The 21605-nt window shown below is 29.7% G+C and overlaps 1 protein-coding gene and 2 pseudogenes across 1 annotated transcript; all 3 read left to right on the forward strand.

Moving 5' to 3' along the window:
* The first annotated feature begins 6 nt into the window (after positions 1 to 6).
* Positions 7 to 3555, forward strand: LOC148201651 (NADH dehydrogenase [ubiquinone] 1 beta subcomplex subunit 8, mitochondrial-like). Its single transcript, XM_088108508.1, has 4 exons — positions 7 to 33; positions 122 to 208; positions 315 to 410; positions 3233 to 3555. The coding sequence occupies exons 2-4, from the start codon at positions 128 to 130 to the stop codon at positions 3287 to 3289; spliced, it is 234 nt and encodes a 77-aa protein (XP_087964634.1). The 5' UTR covers positions 7 to 33; positions 122 to 127; the 3' UTR covers positions 3290 to 3555.
* Positions 3556 to 16234: 12679 nt separating this feature from the next.
* LOC148201652 (putative lipid-binding protein AIR1 pseudogene) lies at positions 16235 to 17004 on the forward strand (annotated as a pseudogene).
* A 3846-nt stretch (positions 17005 to 20850) lies between these two features.
* LOC148201653 (putative lipid-binding protein AIR1 pseudogene) lies at positions 20851 to 21605 on the forward strand (annotated as a pseudogene).

Genomic DNA, 21605 nt, shown 5'->3' on the forward strand with positions numbered 1-21605 from the left:
CCCGTCGGCAAGCACTATATTCCTGACAAACCTGTATATTTCGCTAAACTTATCTTATTCGATTTTTGATTTTTAATAAAAGCTTAAAAACCAACGTCTCTTTTGAATTTGGGGCTTTCAGCTTCCCATGAACGAGGAACTTCTGTGGGACAACGGGACACCATTTCCCGAACCGTGCATAGATCGTATTGCTGACACTGTTGGAAAGGTATCTGTTTTTTCTTTGATCTTATTTTCGTATGGAAGTTTTGCGTTAATATTGCTGCATAACATTGATTTTTCTTTTTCTTTTTATTTATTTATTTTGAAATAAGTATGAAGCATTGGCCTGGCTGTGTGGGGGATTAAGCTTTTTTGCATCTCTGGGATTGTTGGCTGTGTGGAATGACAAAGCCTCCAAGATACCGTTTGTAAGTCTTCTACTTTAACTTTATCCTTAACCATTTCCTCTGAATTTATGCTCCGTGTAGACTTTGATTTGATTGTTTTGCTATTTTGTGTGCGATTAGGATGTTGCTTATTTCAATTCTATTATAGCATTTCTCAATAAAATATTTTAAGGGAAGCTGATAATGGTCGACATTGATGAGTGTTAATGTAGGAAGTGTTCTAAATTTTGGTTGAATTGGATTCTATTGTTCTTGTTTGTTGCTTAGGCGATGCACTTTTAGTTGTTATGTGTTTCTTTAATTTATATCCTTTGAGCCTTGTGCAATTTTTAGTTGGGTGCTGGTTCTACTGAACCTTGTACACACAGGACAAATAATTTATGGCAAAGAATTGTGAAACAAATTCATAATCAAAAGTCATACCCTAAGTTGACATATGTCTAAATTGTGGACATATCTATTATGTACTGAGATAAGCATTTTCTTTAGTTATTTTCAAAATAATCTCACCAACAAGGACGCTCACTCCAGGACAAAAGCATATGACATCCACACCTAATTGGTCATAGCTTTTATTGTGTAGAGTGTTGTGAAGGAATAAAAGATACATAGAAGAGGAGGGTTGAATATGTGTGTATAAAACTACTTCAAAACCTTTTTTGCAAGATATATAAATTTGAAATGGTTATACAAGCTTTTTGATAAGGGTAGGGAAGCAAGGGGAAGAAGAAAAAAAAACACCCAAATGTAACTTCTATGGTGGTTCACTCAACTGAGCCACACCGATCCCTTTTACAGCAAATGTATATACTAATTTTACAATGTTATAAGTATTCTCTATGTCAGTATAGGCTACACCAACAACAATCTCAATCTTAGATTGTCATTGCAAGTGTTATTTGTTCCCTAAGTCCCTCTAAGCTTTCTACACTGTAGTAATATGTTCTACATAGGATAACTCACAATGCAATTTAACTCTGCGCATCAAACAATACGCCTTATGAAACAAAGTGTGTTGTACCTTCCAGTCAAGATTGAGTGTAAGAAAATTTTCAACAACAACCTTACTGGAGATATTGAAAGAGAAAATATATTTGTTCTAATGAGCATTGAATAAACGTGTATATCTTCCTTGTTTCTTGTTCCTCATTCAGTCTAATAAGACAAAAATGTGTTTAGAGAATAAAAAAATGACATCCCTTTGCTTGACAAATTGACCGAAGGAATCTGTTTTTGTCCAATCATAGAATTTGTTCATAATAAATGCAGAGGTATTTGGTCACTGAAACAGATATATTAGAAGGGATTTTATTTTATGGTTTGAAAAGCCATGTTAGTGTGAAGTATGAAACCACATAATCTAGAAAGGTTACACGTACACAAATACGAACTTGGTCCATTTTAATATTTTAAGAGGAATTACGCTGGATGAGCATCGTTTAATAATAAATTGAACACTATTTGAAAAAGTAACTCCTTCGTACCCTTTAATTGGACTCTGATAAACCTAATGGTTTAATGAAAAATTTTGAACTCTTATTTTTGTTAAACATATATTTATGCATAAGGATTAAATACCTCTGTCATTGAACTAAGGTGGATCTGAAATGTGACACTTTAAGCTTCAAAATTCTTGTAGAATCTAGATCAATTAATTGTCTTTGAGTGCTATGTAGGTTGCGTCATGTTGGGGTCTTGTCTTCAGAGAAGGGTCTGATTCATTATGTTCTATATATTTCTTTTTTTGATCAGCCATTATGGGTCTGTATAGGAAGCCTTACTTTTAATGGTATAATGAACCAAAACCTTTATGTCACTTCCATTTTCAAATAACAAAGCAATTGGCAAGGGACATACAAACATGGGAGAAATGCAGTAGGTGGAGGCAGAACAAACCCAGAAGTTGAGGGAATCACCACATACAGTCCTCTCGGCACTTGCTGCAACTTTAAATTCTGACATTCATTTGGCAGCCAAGGGTTAAGATTTTTTTTTTCCTGGGTTTAATGTCAGCTGCTCTCTGATACATGGTATCAAGGATTATTTTTTGTGGGTTTTCTCTGATTTGGTCTGGTTATTGCCATATTTGGCACTTTGGGATCTCATGATTACACCAATATCATATCATAGCATGCGAACTTGACGTGTTGAGGTCAAATTAAGGGATTTAAGTTTGCAAAATCACATGTTTGTATTTTGTCAACCATGATGCCATTGTATGTCATAATTTGAACCTAGCGTCTGATTGAAGATGTTATTACACATTTTAAAATTGAAGAAAGCCTTCACTGTTCCTAGTGCCCTTTCAGAGGATAGGATATTGTTCCCCATTCTCCAGCGTTGCTTTTACATAGTGTAACAGCAACTTCCAGAATCATATATTGGGAGCACAATCATATATTAGGAGCACAGAATTCACAATTCATATGCAATTAAAATGTATTCCAAAAATTTGCTCTCTAGCTGCTAATGGAAATCAAATTCCCTGCATAGATTTTCAACTAACCAATGTTCTTGTTGTCCAAAATTTGTGATGTATGATTCTATCGTTAAGTCTGGATTCAAACCTAAATTTTACGTTAAGCTAAATTTGAACTTATTTTTCTGTTTGGTTGAAAGAATAGTACAGTTTGTTTGCTAGAGTTGAGCATGGTCATGGTCTATGGACTAATGGAGGTCTCTGTCCTGCATGTTATTGTTATCGTCCATGTATCCCAATTGCAATATTGCTTGCGCTACCTTTCCTTTGATATTTTCCTCTTTTGATGTTTCATATTCAATGCTTTTTGTGTTGCTATTAGTACTTGTGTTGATTGATTTATCTGTTATTTGCTTTGTATCAGACACCCAAAGTATATCCGTATGACAATCTGCGAGTGGAGCTTGGTGGTGAACCATAGGTAAATCGGATGGGAAGTTATTATTTGATGTAATTGTTCTTTTATGTTTATCTTTGTAGTTCAAAATAAGGGATCGTGGAGAAGACTTGCTAAATCCAACTAATGGAAGGGCCGAATCTAGTTCTTGAGATCGTTAATGCTTAATTGCTTATGATTGTGAGTAGGCCAGTATTATGCGAGCTTGTGTTTCGATGTGTACTTATGAAATTGATTTTGAAGCATAATTTTACAAAATAATTTCAAGTGAACGTGATTTTCGTTTGGTATCATGTATTTGAAAATGATTTTGGCAAAGAATGTTGTTTGGAAATTGCAATCAAAATTGATTGAGTGTGTAATTACTTAAATGAGTTTCAATGTTCATACGTACCATTTTATGAATTTTAATCGCAAAGAATGAACTTTGTAACATCATTAATTATAATGTGAGCAATCTGCGTTAATTCAACATAAAATTAGGACTCAATTAAAATAAAGCATTCTCATACATTCAATCACTGATTTGGCAGCGGCGATCGAAAATAGATGCAATTTTGTCATTCAGGCCTTACCCCAGAAAACAGATATTGAAAGTTATTTAATAGATAAAAAGAGGGTATTTCTTCCCGCACCTCCATAAGCAAAGTGAAAGGACAAATTTGTCCTCATTTTCTTCCATCCACTCCTTCCTCCTACATCACAACACCTTTGTACTTTCTTCCATTTCCCCTGGTGCCCATTCCCCACCTCCACCAGCACTCTTCCCCATATCCACCGGCAGTGCTTCATGAAGGTTATTGGTAGCCTCCCTCAATGCAGCTCAGACAATTGCAAACAACAATTGAAGAGATTTAATTACAACCATATCACCCCCTATTTTTTTCACAATGTCTTTCTCCATCACTGATTTCTTTGGAGTTTGGCCTCCAACTCCAGTCTCCCTTTCAGTGCATCCTAACACTCCCTTTGACAAGATGCCACTGATAGCAAATACTAGCAGTAAAACTCAAATATTTGGTAGAGTATGCGAATATAAGTTTCAATCAATCTCCTGTGAAGGGTGTGATAACTTAATCAAACAAACTCATAAATCCATTGGTGTAGGGAAATTTTAATGTAGATTTATATTACGGATGTACAATTAGTAATGTAAATTTGTATTATAGATTATAGAATTTGAAATAAAACTTGTATTTCGAATTGTCTTTTGAATTTAGATTATGAATTATACGATTTAGAATGTAAATTTATGAATTGTATAATTTGAAATGAAGTTTGAGTTTTGGATTGATTATTCTAATTTGTATTATGGATGGTACAATTTGGAGTGTAATTTTACAATCTATAATGTAATTTGTACATATTGTATTTGAGATTGCAAAATTTAGAATATAAATTTGAATTACAAATTATACAATTTGAAATATTTAACGATTGTACAATTCGAAAATTATAATTATAGAAGGGGTATAATTGGAATTTTAGAAACATAAGCATAGAAAAAAACATAGGATGCAAAAAGAAATTCCCTAAAAAGAGCTTCTATTACGATTTTTAAAACCCAAACCTTCTCTGATTGAATCAATAGATCTGCGTAATGCTTCTCACATGCACACGATCCAAGGTCCACGGAATGCTGCGATATTGGACATTGTTGAAAATTGGCTATAAATTTGTGATCCTATTGTAGATATTACAAGAACCTTTAATGTTGTAGCCAAAGTCATGCTTATTAATTGTTATTTAAAATGTCGGTAGTTTTGCCTTTGACATCTTTGAATTTGCAGTCATGGCTTGATATGGTGAGGCAATGTGTTATGGCACTTATTCCTTTTGAAGGATAATTAGGTGATGAAGGAATTGCATAGTGAAGGAGATACCGAGCACGGAATCTAATATTAAAAGGTTTTAAATAAAGGGTAGTTAAGTAGTTTTAGTAAGGATATGGGGTGCAGTAAGAAAACATGTTGGTGCAGGAAGTTGCCCTAAATACATCTGTTCCTTTTCTTTTTAGCCTTGAGCTCAAGTGAGGTTATTAAGAAAAACTATAGCAATCTGAAGAACTGGTTTAAGATATATTGTGATCCCATTTTCGTGTCGTTTTGGCAAATGACAATCTTCCATAATCATTTTTTCAAACCTTGACGTACACTCTAACCAAAAATATGAATACATAATTCAATAACCTTTTTAATACTCCATAATTAGTTGCGACTAACACATTAATGGAAACTTAAATGAACATTTAATCTTCATTTTAGATAAGGTTATGCAGGATGGGATATTGCTCCATAAGGGCCATAAGCCAATATCAGTATGGATAAAAGTTACTTCTAGAATAAAAACACTACTTCTTATAATTATTATTCATTTTTTAAACTGTATTAGTCAATATTATCTATTCATTGGAATATATAAAATTTTAAAAACAACATAAATATGAAATAATTATTTTAAAATTACTCTTGGTTCAGTGGAACCTTGCATCATACGGGCTTGGTTATGTGGCATTATGAGACTGGTTTCCTGCTTCCATCAATTAATTACCCTACACGCAAATTATTGTTTATATATATATATAGATAATATAATAATATAGTAATATAATTATAAATTCTATGGTTGCATCTATTTGATTACAATCAAACAACTGGCAAAACATTATTAATTAGGATATTTTCCATTGAACCATTGGAAATAAAAAATTAACACGTCCGACAATACAAACATTAATTTACTTTTGAAGAAAATTTGAAAACTTTTGCATCCGCGTTGCAGTTTCTTGTCTCTTATCTAAATAGAACATCACAACTAATTTTAATGATTCTATTTTACAAATCTCAGATCTTGAAGTTACTTTTAGAAATTCTCATTTAATCATACAAAAATCATGTTCACATTTAGACATTTTAGTGAGCATTGATCTTTCATTCAATATAACTTTTCAATTATTTATTTATTTATTTACAGAATATAAAATTATTTATCAAAATTTCATAATTAAGTACTCTCAGCATTTCTCTATCAATATATATTTTTTTAAAATCTTTTATGCTAACCTTGTTAAATAATGTTTTGAAAGTATTTACTTATGTTATATTGATAGAGAGAAACATAATATTTTTTACGTAATTTAATTTGTAGATATTTTTTTCTTGTAGTTCTTATATATCTTTGCTTCTTTAATACATAGTTTACTAGATATTATAACACTCTCGTTATACATTATAAAACGTTTTCAAATTTATCCTCATCCACAAAATCTTTTTCTTTTCTATATATTCATCCTCATCCATTTTTTTTTTTAATTTCAATTAACACAACCTTAAAAGATTGCATAGTCATACTGGTAATTAAAAATAGTAAAATGTATTACACAATAAAATTGATCAACGAACAATTTAAGTTAATATACACCTTCTTAAAACATTCTGTGAGCAGTTAGATAATTTGAAACCTAAGACTACTGTTTCATTGATCTTGAAGTTACCATGAACTGAGGAAATAGTGTGAAAACATTTTTTAATATTTTATAATAAAGACAGTTTTTGTGAAGAGAAAATCAGTGGCAAACTAATGAGCACAATCTATATTCTTTTTATATGGTTCTTGATTTACCACTTGTTCTTAATTCAGATTTGCTATGATTCCACAGCTCATATATTCATTGTCTTCTACTGGTTGAAGACCTTACTTTATGAAGAAATTAGGTGGAGCTAGAAAAAGGACGAGAGAAGAGTTAAATGTAATCTTATTTATTTAAATCTTTGGGAAGCCATGGCCATGTTTAAGCTTTAAAATAAGTAATGGTTCTTAGTATTGACATTTTGAGACATTTTTGAAGAGCAGAAAGATATTTGAACAATTTTAATCAATAGGGTTATATACAGTGGAACATATCAATTAACTGGTTTTTACTGTATGCTTTGCCTTTCGACTAGATAGGTACATATATTATTGATTAATGCTGAAGTTCCATCTCAGGTGCATTAACAGTAGCTTGGGAATGATAATGATGATAGAAAAAGAATGAATATAACGATCATAATCAACTCTAAAAGTCAATATTACGATGTGATATTCAATATTTACGACTATAATAAGAAATTTAATATATTTGTATCACGGGTGCTGCTGTTTTTTACGACATCGGCTTCTTAGATCCACATTTTCAGCGGGAAGCAATTTGTCAAATATGATCACCTTTCAACGTGAAAAATGTGATTTTGCTTATTTTCTAATTTCATTGATGAGAATTAAATGTGAGGCTAAATTCCACGTTAATTAGAAATAAAAAAAGTTGAATACTTTATAGAGAAAAAAAATCTTTTTAATGTTTTAAGTTAAGAATGGTATCAAATAATAAAATTTTGCTAGCATTTCACGTTCATTTTCAAGTTATATATAAAACAAAAGTAATTATAAAACACAATAATAAAATATTTATAAATTTTAAGATATATATAATAAAATATATATGCACTAAAAATTATGAAAAAATGATTAATTTTCTTAAATTGTATAATCGAACAATTCATGATTCAATATTTATAAATTATTAGTATTGTTTCCTCTTATCTTACTTTTTTTCAAATACATTTTTTCAATAGCTTAACAATAATAATTTTCGTATTGAATATTAAACTGGAAACTAAAACTAAATCAGTAGAACAATATATTTAAACATATAATTAATCACATATCTAACATACAAAAGATAAACAACATACTAAAAAATTATAGGCTCCTATCAAAAATAAATTTTCAAGATAATAATAGAGACTTGGGAGTATAAAAAGTGAGCAACAATGGAGAAGAATGCAACAATACTCATGTTATGGAGAATTCGTGTGACAAGACAGTTAATTAAAAGTTATTCAGATGATCTAGACAATTCTTTCAACATCAATAAATCCAAGTGAGGTAGGAAACCACATACAATTATTTTTTTATCTTTACATCTTAACAAAAGTATAACAACATATTCATCTCAAACATCATATTCATCTTTGCTCCTTTACATGTCATACTCATCTCAGACTCATATTCATCTCTGCTCCTAAACCATCAATAATATAAATCTAAGCAATAATGAACAGAGCAAGATACAACTAAAGCATAAATAACGCAAGCACAAAAATGCAAAAGAGAAACAATGAGAATCATGCTCACCACAATAATAAAGACGACGAATGATACAAGCAATACAACGAAAAACACACAGAGCAACACAACGAGGAACGAAAAGTGCAGCGATGCAGTGATGGTGACATTCAGAGAGGTATGGAATCGACGTAGTGCAACGTCGTGGTTTGCACAAGTGAAAAGAAGAAGAAAATTGTGAAAGTGGTACCTTTATTTCTTTCGCGAAATTTTAACTCTAGAAAGAAATATGATGTAAATTTTTTGCATAACCGAAGGAATATTTACTCTATAACATCTGTTATTTGTAAAATTAAAGTCTAAAGGCTGGTAAAAATAAAAAAAAATATAAATTTCAGAGACAATTTTAAAATTCTAACCAACCTTTTAGTCTAGGTTGTTCAACAACCGAAACAAAAAATAAATATGGCATCGGTTGTCAAAAAAATCGATGTCATTTAGAAAAAACAAATAAAAAAAGAGTGGCATTTTGAATTTTTAGTAATCTTTTGGCCTCATTAGTTCAAACAACCGAAGCATAAAATGCATATGGTATCAATTATTTCAAATAACCGATACCATATGACCTGTTAAAAAAAACAAATAAAAAAAGAGTCGTATCCAACCTTGACCAAACTATAACTTACCTTAGTCGAGTTGTATATTCCAACCTTGGTCGAGCTGTATTTAATTTTGGTCGAACTATATCCGACTTTAATTGAGATGTATCAGACCCATCCTTACCTATATGTATCATAGTGACAATTTTAAAATTTTAATTACATTTAGGTCTCGGTTGTCCATAAAACCAAGACCTAATGAGCGTATAACTTTGATTAAGTGAAACTCGAGACCATTTGTGTTCTTTAGAAAAAAAACTAACTTTTAGAAATTTTGAAAATTTTGACACATATTTCGGCCTTGGTTCTCTTTTAACCAAAACCAAAAGAGATATATAACTTTGGTTGTTCTGCAACCAATGTCATATGTCTTATTTAGATATATAAATATAAAAAAATGTGATTTTTGAAAACTTTTGAAAATTTTGACACATAGTTTCATGTTAGTTGTCTATTAACTATGCCAAAAAAATATATGATTTCGATTTGTTTTGCAACTCAAACCTATAAGTTCGCAAAATTTTTAAATATGTTATCACGTCTTTATATGTTTCGGTTTCTTATTACACGAATTAAAAGGCTAAATACTGCATAGTGCAATTCATTGGTTGTTTTGTTTTTTTGATTTGTTGTTTTGTTTTTCTGAATTGAATTTTACATAAGTAATTTTATGAAAGATTTTCCTATGTGAATCTCGTTCATATACATTAAAAATTCTATAAATAAATTTATCTAAAAGATTATAAAAAGAATTATTTTAGTCATTTTATTTTATTACAAAATGTTTAAACAAGACCATATATTACTAGTATTTTTTTAACTATGCAATTTTGGTATACCTCTGTATTAAAAATTAAAAACGCACATAATATTTAATAACAACGATATTCATGATAAAAGACGATCGTTAAGAATGACCCGTACTCGTCAAGTTATTATTATGATCATCTGTGATTGATGATAATGGAAGCATTATCTAAAACTCTTTCATCATTAGACAAACCCTAATGGGCGACCTTACCGATCATATAACAAGAAAAAGGTTAAGAGAAAATGCGTGGATGATTAAACGTAAGAAAATGTTGTTTTCTCTTTTGAGAAAAGATTGCAATTGGGGAAATTCCATTCAGACACACCAACCTACCATTTCGCAACTATGAATATTTATTTAGGCAAAGTTTTGAGGCCAACAGGTACTACTGAATCTAGTGGGAGGACTTTCCTGTTTTTTGTAACAACAGGGCGAGGTGACTTTTTCTGAGTTTACGCGTCTGTGATAATTGTCGTGTATAATGAACATTGTGTATAGTTTGGATGAAAATGATGGTTCGATTTTTGTTAGATAACATAAACAGAGGATATATCTAAAGTTGTGGTGGTAATGAGGAGATAATGTTGTTGGGGAGCATTGGAGAGTCATGGATGGAGATATGTGTTGGAGAAAAGGTTGTGTTTGAATGGCCTACTGTCCTAATAATGTTTTACTTTACTCCATATTTTATGGTTTTTCTTCCAGATACTCTCATCTAGCCCACAGTTTTTCATGCTAATTGCCCATAATATGCCAAGACTGCAACTTTGCAATTTGCACTTTCTTTGTCCGCAGCCTTAATGGAAATTACGAGTCAACCATCTTCTGAATTTGGGGCTCAGCGTTTGTATTATTGTATGCTGAAAATGACTCCTACACACCCAAGATTTGCTGCCGACTTCTCTCCCTTCATTTTTTTAATAAAATGTCATTAGGTTAAAAAATCAGTGATTGAGAAGACAATAATTCTCTTAAAGTTACTTCACTTTGTGGCACCCTAAACAGGCTATGCTATACTACCTGGTCTCTTTTGACACTAAAAGACAATCGTTGAGGATTATAAAAGGAAGTGTTTGTAAAACTTCTCAACTTCGAAGTTAAAACCATTTAACCCCACTTATATATTTAAAATCTAAAAAGAAACTTCTGATCACTATCGCATCCACCTTTAGTTTTTCTTATTCAAATGTATAAGTTTTTGTGAGTTTGATATTTATGTTAAGAAAATATTTTTTATTTTTAAAAACTAAAAAAGAACTTATTCGATGTGCAAAAGAATGGTTGTTTTCGTTCTGGTTTTCTGCTGTGGTGTTGCAAGCTCTCCACTACAGCACTTCCTCATTGATCGTGCTGGAAATCGATGCGAAGATCCTCTTTTATCAACAATAAATAATAGAAATAGTAGGGAACCCTTGGGTGTTCCAATCATTGTACGTTGTTTTATGTTTAACTTTCTGGGAATCGATGGGAAGCATAGTGGCTCAGACCAGAAATTTCATTTACTGCCTCAAATTTTGTTTTATGTCTGACTTTCTGGCTTGTTATGAGCATGTTCCTATCATCAATTGGCTTATTTTTAAACCTGTATTCTTGTGAGTTGTTATCAAGCACAGGTTGATCATGATCTAAATATTCTCTTCATTTTTAATGTCATATAGGTATGAGTTAGGTTCAGAACATTGAATTGAAACAATCAAAGATGAAGTACAACCTTGTATTGTTTTTCTCTACGGAGATTAGAAAGCTGAAGATTTTTTTCAATTTAATTGATATTCGTGGATGGTGATAATGCTGCCTTGTTTCTTGTTATAATAATAATAATAATTATTATTATAATTATTTTTATTCAGATTTTAAGCATAAATTTTAGAAGAGGTGACGAGATTTTAATGATGACGACTTTTTTTTAGGAGAAGGTTTTTTTTTTTATGAGAAGGGTCTTTTTGCTATTGAAAAGAAAAATATCTGTAAAAACATTTTAACATTTAAGTAAGACAATTAAGATCTATAAGTGAAATTAAATTAATTATGAAGTGTATATTCCAAGAACACTAATTATATTTATAAAGTTAGTATGAATCTTAAAACTACGCTTTTATTAAAATAATATTTATAACCATAACAATATAATAAATAATAAATAATAACTAATTTATCAAATTATGAAAATATAAATATAATATGTAAATTGGATTGTTGTATATAAAAATACTTAAATGATCTTATTAAATCATATTTTTTAATTAAAATATTATATATATATATATATATATATATATATATATATATATATATATATATATATTTGGACTGGAGAGTAGTATAATAGAAAATCTGAAACCCAAATATATAAAAATTGTCCGTTATAAACGAAAAACAAACAAAAAAAAAATCATATTTTAGGCCTATTTTTATCATTACATTCATATAATTAAACATTAATTAACATAATTTAATTAGAATGCATTAACGACAGTATAAAATATTTATTATTTAAACATACTTTCAAAGGTTGAACAAAGAAAAACTAATGTAACTATGTATATGCACTTGAATTCTAAAGGCAAATGATAAGCTATTTGTTGTATATATTATAAAAACAGACTCAAAAAGGCTATTGGTATGTGCCATTTTGCATCTGATGTCCGTGATTACCGTGATATTGTCCATTTTTTTTATGAAAAAACATCAATAATCAGGATTAATTAATGAATATTTTATATATTTTATAAACGTGTTCAACCCTCACACCATTTCTTATATTTTATAAATAAATGAAAGTAAACATATTTAATATAATAAAAACTATGAAAGAAATTAATACCATTTTCTATTTAATAGAAAAAATTTCGTAAACAAAAATTGGAAGAATATTTGGAACTCATTGTTAAAAAATATCAAATTGATCATCAAGTTAAATATGTTTACACCAATTGATATAATTTAATGGGGGTTTTAAATGTTTTAAGTATTTTTTTACTAATACATGAAAAGATTAAAATATCTAAAAGTAGTCATTATACACTAATATTATCATATTATACGATATGCCATTTAATATAATTGAAGATGTGATATTATAAATTCGTGCGTTATGTCCTCAATAGGTACTAATAGAGATGTTGGAAACCCTCTTTGTAATAATTTTAAATAGTCTGTAAGCTAAAGAATTAATATAAGGTAAATTTAAAAGTTAAATAATTAAAAAGTCTTGAATTTAAAAGTTAAACCACAACTCTTACCATCCGCTGCAGTAGAAGTATCCTCACAGTAATAATAAGACAATGAAGTAAACAATTATGATAATTATATAAATTATTAAGACTATTATTTTATAAACACATATTTTAAAATCTTCTGTTTGTCTGAATTATAATATAAACATATTTGTCTACATAAATTTTCATTTAAGATTTGGTTGTCATTTTTGTTGTGCAGTTGGTTTTATGTCCAAAATTCAATGATAAAAACTATAATTTACTACATTTCATTCTGTTATGTCATTTGACGGAATTTATAGATGAATTTTTCATTAATAATATTTTGTAAGGTATAAAATTATTTGAAGATATATTTTTTAATAATTATTACAAATATATCTTTTAATAATTATCGATAAATATTATTTATAAATAGTTATCGAATTATGTCAGTTGATAATTATCAATAAAGATATTTTTCAGTAAATATTACTATTTATGATAAATTTAAGTTTTTATTTCTAATGACATATAAGGTGTCTGATCTTGAATTATTATTATATTACAAAAAGATTATTAATAAATTCTTTGATAATAAATTTGATTTAACAATTTATAACTAATTGAATTTTTAAAAATCCATGGTAATATAATTTTTTAAAATTGATTAATAACTTATATTTTAAAATCTGTTGATAAGTTTATTATAAAATAGATATAAATTTTTTGAATAAATTTGATAAGATATTTGTTATATAAATTAACTAAAAGTAAATGAAAAAAAGGACAAAAAAGAATGAGGAAGAAGAGAATGTAACATACAACAATATTAAAATTCAGTTATATATTTCACATATAAATTTCATTATTGACTCATTAGAATCAAAGTGAACCTCATATAAATTAAGAAAAAAAAATCTAACCAGAAACACGTGGGTGCAACATGAGTGGATACTAAATTTCTAAATTTTCTTAGGGAGTATTGCTCTTCCAAAATAGTACAAGTGAGGTTGCTTTCGACAGGTAATCATCAATTTGTTTCCAAAAACCGAAGACCGAGGTGGTAAAAATAAGGTTCATGTTATGCTAAATCCTTCGAAAGGTAATTATCAAAAATCCAAGTAAAATTCTCTTACAGGAAATTATCACGTACTCAAATTGATGCAATATATAATGATTCACTTATAACAAACTACTTATCATAAATATATTATAAATTATATTTAATTACAATATTTTCAAAAGTATATCGGAGTTAGATGGGTTGGTTTTTTAAACAATTCAACAATATATGAAAAATAGTATTGCTATTTTGTGTGGCCATACAAACAAACTCATCGTAATTTGGTCAAAGTTGATATGCCGCAAGGAGAAAACTTCATATAGGATCTCGTTCATACTCACTAATTTAACATAGGAGATTTATATCACGATTCATTAGTAAGAAATTTTCTAATATTTAGATTATGGTAAGTCACACAATTTTTAATATTTCTTTACGATTTTTCTTTTGATACAATAGTTTATAAGCGATACATTTTTTATTAAGTCTTATTTGTATTTTAAAATTTCAAAACATAAAATATAAGCTTTTATTTTCATAATATAAATTTTGTATCACGTTTAACTGAATTGTGTTATAATATTTAGAATTTAAACTCACAATTTAGTCATAACCTCTGCTTTAAATATATCTCCGATTCCAAAAAAATTCACTGCTTTGTTTATATTATTATATTTAAAAGAGATACAGTATTTGTTAACTATATTTGGTATGATATTTTAATAAGAAAATTTTAATCTTTAATTAAAGTTAATTTATATATAAAATTTATAATGTTATTTATACACACACACACACACACTTTTAAATTGCATTATTTTCTTATTTTAATTAATTAGTCATAAAATTATGTTATTTTAATATAATAAAAATTTAAATACAGAGGATTTATATTACTTGATTTAGATATGATTATCTTGAGCAGATATTTTACTAAGTCTAAAAATTAATATTTTCTAAAAATTTATATTTATATATTTTACACATATAATAGAGTGATTAAATGATTCCTACTTTCTTTTATTTAAAATATATATATCTTTTACATTATTTTTATCTATATAAATGAGGTATTAAATAATTATTGATTTAAAATTTAGTATATATAATATGTGTGAAATAAAATTTTGTTCTAAAAATAAGTTTAGGAAAAAGTATTCAATGAAAAAATATTAATTTTTGTAATATTTAATATAAGTTAAATTAATGTAATTTGATTTATGCATATATTATTATTTCTAAAATAATTATATTATGAATATCGATAAATTTATAATACTTGACAACTTATAGTTTAACAACACTGTGATCTTCTCTTTAGAGTGTTAGTATAGATATTATTCATTATTTTCCAAAAACTTGAACAAGTGAGTGATGATTGATGGACCTCTTTATCAGTGAAGATCCATTAGCCTTATAATCAGGTCAGTCCAAAGGTTTCTACTTTAGGGTTCAGTCTTGCACATGATCAGAAACAGCATCTTCAAACTTCATCTGCACTGTTAATCACATTTATCTGAGATAAAAAGAAAAAAAAAACCTTCATAAATCGATGAACATCATTAACTCCAGTGTCCATAATTGGGCAAACGAATTTACTTAAACAACATGGCTCATGGATCGGCTGACATGTGTATACACAGTTTTGTAGCGATTCCTCAAGGAGACAACTTTCATAAAGTTAATCGTTAATTAGATGCATATTATCTGTAATTTCGTATCGTGTTGGACGACAGGATTGAGTTGGAAGAGACAAGTACAGAGTAATAAGAACAACCTTGAGCTCTTGAAATAATAATTCATTTTCAATAATAATATGTCAAAAATGACAAAATCCTGTAAATATATTATGCATTGTTAAAAGCTAATGAATCTATTTTGAAATTTCGGAAGCAAGTATACGTGAAATGATTTCATGGAGTTGACAACTAACCACACCGGAAATCAGTATATAACTCCAAACTAGATATTATATAATATTATATTCCTTCGTCCCTGCTGATCCAGTGCCAGCTTGTACATTTTTCATCCAAAGCTCGGTCACGTCATCACGTGGGCCTCCAAGTAAACCTAATTATTTTAAACCTTAAAATTTAAAGACAATCTCGAATATCAGCCTATAAAAGCCGCACTCATTCGTCTCCAATCTCACACAGCAAAGCAAAGCAAGAGTGTAAAGTGTTGTAAGAGTGAGGAAGTTGTAACGACAGAGTGAAATGGCTTCGAAGGGTGCTCTTCTCTTGTGTCTGAACATCTTGTTTTTCAGTGTGGTTAGCTCCACATACGTGCCATGCAACCCACCCCCAAAAGCTCCAAAAAAGCCACCACACACACCTGTGCCAAAGCCACCTTCCACAAAGTATGGGAGTTGCCCAGAAGACACCCTTAAGTTCGGTGTGTGCGCTGATGTGTTGGGTTTGATCGGCGTGCAGCTTGGGAAGCCACCAAAGACCCCATGCTGCAAACTCATCCAGGGCCTTGCTGATCTTGAAGCTGCCGTCTGCCTTTGCACTGCTCTCAAAGCTAACGTCTTGGGCATCAACCTCAATGTCCCCGTCAAGTTGAACTTGCTTCTCAACTACTGTGGAAAGAAAACTCCTAAGGATTTCCTCTGCAATTAAACAAACACTTCCCATAACCACTTTCACACACTTAATAATCACCATCTCCTAAGCTTTTCTATTTTCCTATATTCCTTATTCATAACTATTCTGTGTACTTAGTGTTCCCCCTGGTGCTTGCCATTTACCCAACGAACATTTCGTTCGTACTACTGGTTTTGGCTATTATCATCATTGTCGTGGTTTAAAAAGACTCCCTGGGTCTTTCTTGTTAGCTTCTATAGTCCTTTGTATTCCAAGTGGTTTTTACCAATAAAAGTTCTACATTTAAGCTTATAAGATTAAGTACTCCTTTATATAATTTTTTCTTTTTCAATTCTTTCCATATATACGAGAGAAAAAGAACAGCAGCAAAACTCTAATTATGAAGAGACGGCGTGGTCTTGTTGTTCTTAATTTAATCGTCTTCTTCTTTTCCAAACCGACTCACAGAAAGATTGAAATGGAAGCTCTTCAATAATCTTTCGCCCGTATAAAAAGAGGCCACAAGAGTACAAAAGGAAAAAAACAAAGCAGAGTGTTTTTACTTTCTCCTGTGAAATTATTATAGCACAATGATATGACGGAACTAGAGGATTTACCACTTTAGTTGTTCAAGTATGTAAATTTTGAATATAGATTGTATTTTTATTTATTTTTTGGTTGGAAGAAGTATGGATTGTAAGCTGAATAAGTTTTTATAACATTTGTGTTCGAACATGATTGAGACTCTGCGTGGGCAAGCTCAATCATAATTGATTTATGTTTTGGAATTTTGTTTCTAAAATTGTCATTTGCCAGAACCTGCTTGGCCTTGTTATGTATGTATATGTGTATATTTATTTTCATATCCGAGGGAGCACGACATATTACTCCTATATAACAATTATGGGAGTTTATAATATTTACAGTCTCGCAGTATGTATCATTTTGAGTAATGTATACGTTTCAAAATGGAAATATTCGTTGAAAAGGAAGGCATTCTTTCCTCTGAAAATAAGCGTGGAAGAACATTAGAAAAAGAATTTTTGTCCTAAACCTCGTAAATTTGGTGAAATATTGTACAGGTTACAATATAGTCCCATCGAATTTGTCATTGAAGGGAGGAAAATATAATGGTGCAAGATTTAATTCGTTTAATTATGATTAAGTGAGATGGAGTCAATATTAATAAAATAATTATACATAATATTGAAGAAATAATAACTTATTAAAAACTAAATGTATAACATGATTTTCTACATTCTTAACATTTAAAGTTCATGCAAAAGGTTCCAATATAACTTTCATAACTCTCAGTTTTTTAACTATAAATATCACAATTATTAAAATTAACATTTAGAATAAGATTGAAAATGACAAATGTAGATTTTTTCCTTTTAAGAAAAGTCAATTTGACGCTTTATTAATCACTTTTCATAAATCCGTTGTGAACATTATTTTAATGGTTTAATTATATTTTTTTTTTGCAGAGTATTTTTTTTGGGCTGTGTTCTTAAATTGATTTTATAGTTTATTTTGTTTTTTTAGTCCGACGAATTGGTTTTTCAAAATGCTGTTTTGATGCTATTTTATTATTTGAAAGATAAATTAAAAAAATTAAGTATTGAGTGTAGATGGCAAACGGATTCGAACACCCAAGTGTTCCTTATTTTCTATATTCTTTTTTATTGATAAAAAAAATTAAGTATTCATGGTACCCGTTATTCTTCACATAAATTTACAATAATTCACCCTAATTTCACTATAATAGCCTTTCAAGTACTATATTGTTGAATGATTTTCATTTGTTGAGAAGGCAGAAACCATGTTAAGTTGAACCTAATTTCCTCTATTATTTGGTTTTGTTCAAGTGCTTTATTTAATTTCATTACATCATTCAATAGAAGATACACAACTTCTAACATATATGATAGATAGTTTGTGTACATCTACTTTAGAGAATAACCTAAGCAATATTCCAGCTCAATGATAAAAAAATATTATTTACATGTCTTCTCCACTCATATAGGCATGTTTTAGTTAGTTATAAAAGTTATATTGTACCAATGCATATATCATATCATCTTTCTAAAATCCATCAATAAAATATATTAATAGTGCAAATGTTTTTGTTATTGAAGAATATTTCCATCCATAAATCTTGTTGGAAAATTAGTGCTAAATTTCTCACTTTAACTTTGACTTAACTTTGACCATGTTGTGGTAAAATTCTTAGTTAATGATTTTGTTTTTCCAAATTTCTTAATAAATTAGTCGTTAATTGAATTTTTGAAAATTCGTTAGTACATTCGTTGGTAATTGAAATTTTGAAAATTCATTGATAATTTCATCATTGTATTTGTTGATAAAATAAGAGTCAATATTCTGGTTGAATTTAATAAAATATGTATTATAAATTAAGTGGAAATTAGTGAGAAGAAGGAAAAGGAAAAGAAAAAGAAAGAGAAAAACAATAAGGAGGAAGATGATGGAAAGATAATAAAACCCATGGTTGCAATGACTCATACTAACAATGAAAAAGGAGGAAAAACAACACAACAAGAAAAAAAGAGGAAAAAGAAGATAAGGAACCATAGGTGATGAATACAACTATGAAGGGAATAATGACAAACTATGGAGGAAGAGAGGAGGAGGAGAGAAAGAAGAAAAAAGAAGAAGAAGAAGAAAGAAAGGAGGAAGAAAATCATAATTCAATATTTACCAACAAAAAAACTATCGATAATTACAAAAATATATTTAACAATAAATTTAAGTCATCATTAATTATTAACAATTTTCTGATTTTTCAATAAATTCATCCAACATATATTTAACGATAAGTAATTACCGACATATTTTCTAATATATCAATAAAACTCATTAACAAATATGTTACCCATATATTTTTAAACAAACTAACAAATAAGTTTTATCGATAAAAAGAATTAACCTGCGCTCTGTAACATTAGAAAATCTTGAATCTTTAGTAAAAATTTTACCATGAAAATTTTCACACTACATCTTCTAAATTTTTATTTTTGAATATTTGTGTTAAAATTAATTTTAGTTAATAAAAAAGCGCATTAGTTTTTAACTGTGTCTCAACCTTAAATATTTCATACGACTTAACGTATGCGTGAAATGATTTTACTTCAGAACTAACCACATAGCATATGCACATGACACGAGCTTCCATAGTTAATATTATTAATTTTATTCCTCATTCAATGATATGACCCGATGCCAGTGTGTCCAATTTCCTCCCATGGGTTCACTCACATGGGCCTCCAAGTAAACCTAATTATTTTAAGGGTGTTGCTCCCTCCACCTCCACACCTTTCTCCCTCCACCTTCCCAATTTTTTTTAATTCCAATTATATCCTTAAATTAAAATTTTTTACTTTTATTATTTTAATTTATTTCAAACCTAATTCTCCTTACATTATTAAAATATATTAAAAATATATTCAAAAATAATAAATCAAAACATTTAAATTAAATTATTAAAATATTTCAAAAATAAAGAATAAACTAATAAAACAAACCCTAAAATTACAAATGTAACTTTTGACATCCTTAAACGGATGTCAACATCCGTTTAAGGAAAAAACGGATGTCAACATCCGTTTAAGGAAAAAACGGATGTCGACATCCGTTTTACCTTAAACGGATTTTGACATCCGTTGAAGGATTTTGACATTCGTTGAAGGATTTTGACATCCGTGGAAGGATGTCACCTCCGTTTAAAGGTTACGTTTTTTATTTTAGGGTTTTATTTGAAGGTTTATTCGAATACGCACCTTGAGAAAGCAACACACGCACTGCTTGATACGCACCATGAGAGCGACACTGTACCACGAGAGAGACTGTTTGATACGCAATTTGTAGTATCTCACAACGACAAAAGAAAGAGATGAAGAAATATAATGTTAAAATAAAAGAAAAGTATTTTATTCATGTACGGAGAACTAAAATAGATTATTAGTGGAATAGGTTGTGAATGGGTAAAATTAAAAAATAACCCTAAAAATAAAATTTTAGTTAGGGACAAAATAGTAAAGGGGAGGTGGAGGGAGAAAGGTGTGGTGGTGAAGGGAGCAACACCCTTATTTTAAACCGTAAAATTGAAAGACAGTCTCCAATCTCAGCCTATAAAAGCCGCACCCATTCCTCTCCAATCTCACACAACAAAGCAAAGCAAGAGTGTAAGAGTGTTGTAAGAGTGAGGACGTTATAACGACAGAGTGAAATGGCTTCGAAGGGTGCTCTTCTCTTGTGTCTGAACATCTTGTTTTTCAGTGTGGTTAGCTCCACATACGTGCCATGCAACCCACCCCCAAAAGCTCCCAAAAAGCCACCACACACGCCTGTGCCAAAGCCACCTCCCACAAAGTATGGGACTTGCCCAGAAGACACCCTTAAGTTCGGTGTGTGTGCTGATGTGTTGGGTTTGATCGGCGTGCAGCTTGGGAAGCCACCAAAGACCCCATGCTGCAAACTCATCCAGGGCCTTGCTGATCTTGAAGCTGCCGTCTGCCTTTGCACTGCTCTCAAAGCTAACGTCTTGGGCATCAACCTCAATGTCCCCGTCAAGTTGAACTTGCTTCTCAATTACTGTGGAAAGAAAACTCCTAAGGATTTCCTCTGCAATTAAACAAGCACTTCTCATAACCACTTTCACACACTTAATAATCACCATCTCCTAAGCTTCTCTATTTTCCTATATTCCTTATTCATCACTATTCTGTGCACTTAGAGTTCTCCCTGGTGCTTTCCATTTACTCAGCGAACATTTCGTTCGTACTACTGGTTTTGGCTATTATTATCATTGTCGTGGTTGAAAATTGAAACACTTCCTGGGAAATCCTTTTGTATTTTATGTGAAATTTCTACGAATAAATTTTTATATTTGCAGCTCA

This window comes from Vigna umbellata, chromosome 3 (genome assembly GCF_029865625.1).
Source record: "Vigna umbellata cultivar VRB3 chromosome 3, Vumbellata_1.0, whole genome shotgun sequence".
In the NCBI taxonomy this organism is placed as follows: Eukaryota; Viridiplantae; Streptophyta; class Magnoliopsida; order Fabales; family Fabaceae; genus Vigna; species Vigna umbellata.

What these genes read in the sequence shown, in the direction of transcription:
- LOC148201651 (XM_088108508.1), top strand. Translation starts at nt 128, where the DNA reads ATGAACGAGGAACTTCTGTGGGACAACGGGACACCATTTCCCGAACCG. An exon ending in TTGCTGACACTGTTGGAAAG is followed by an intron (nt 209 to 314) that starts GTATCTGTTTTT and finishes TTTTGAAATAAG; the next exon opens with TATGAAGCATTGGCCTGGCT. An exon ending in AAGCCTCCAAGATACCGTTT is followed by an intron (nt 411 to 3,232) that starts GTAAGTCTTCTA and finishes GCTTTGTATCAG; the next exon opens with ACACCCAAAGTATATCCGTA.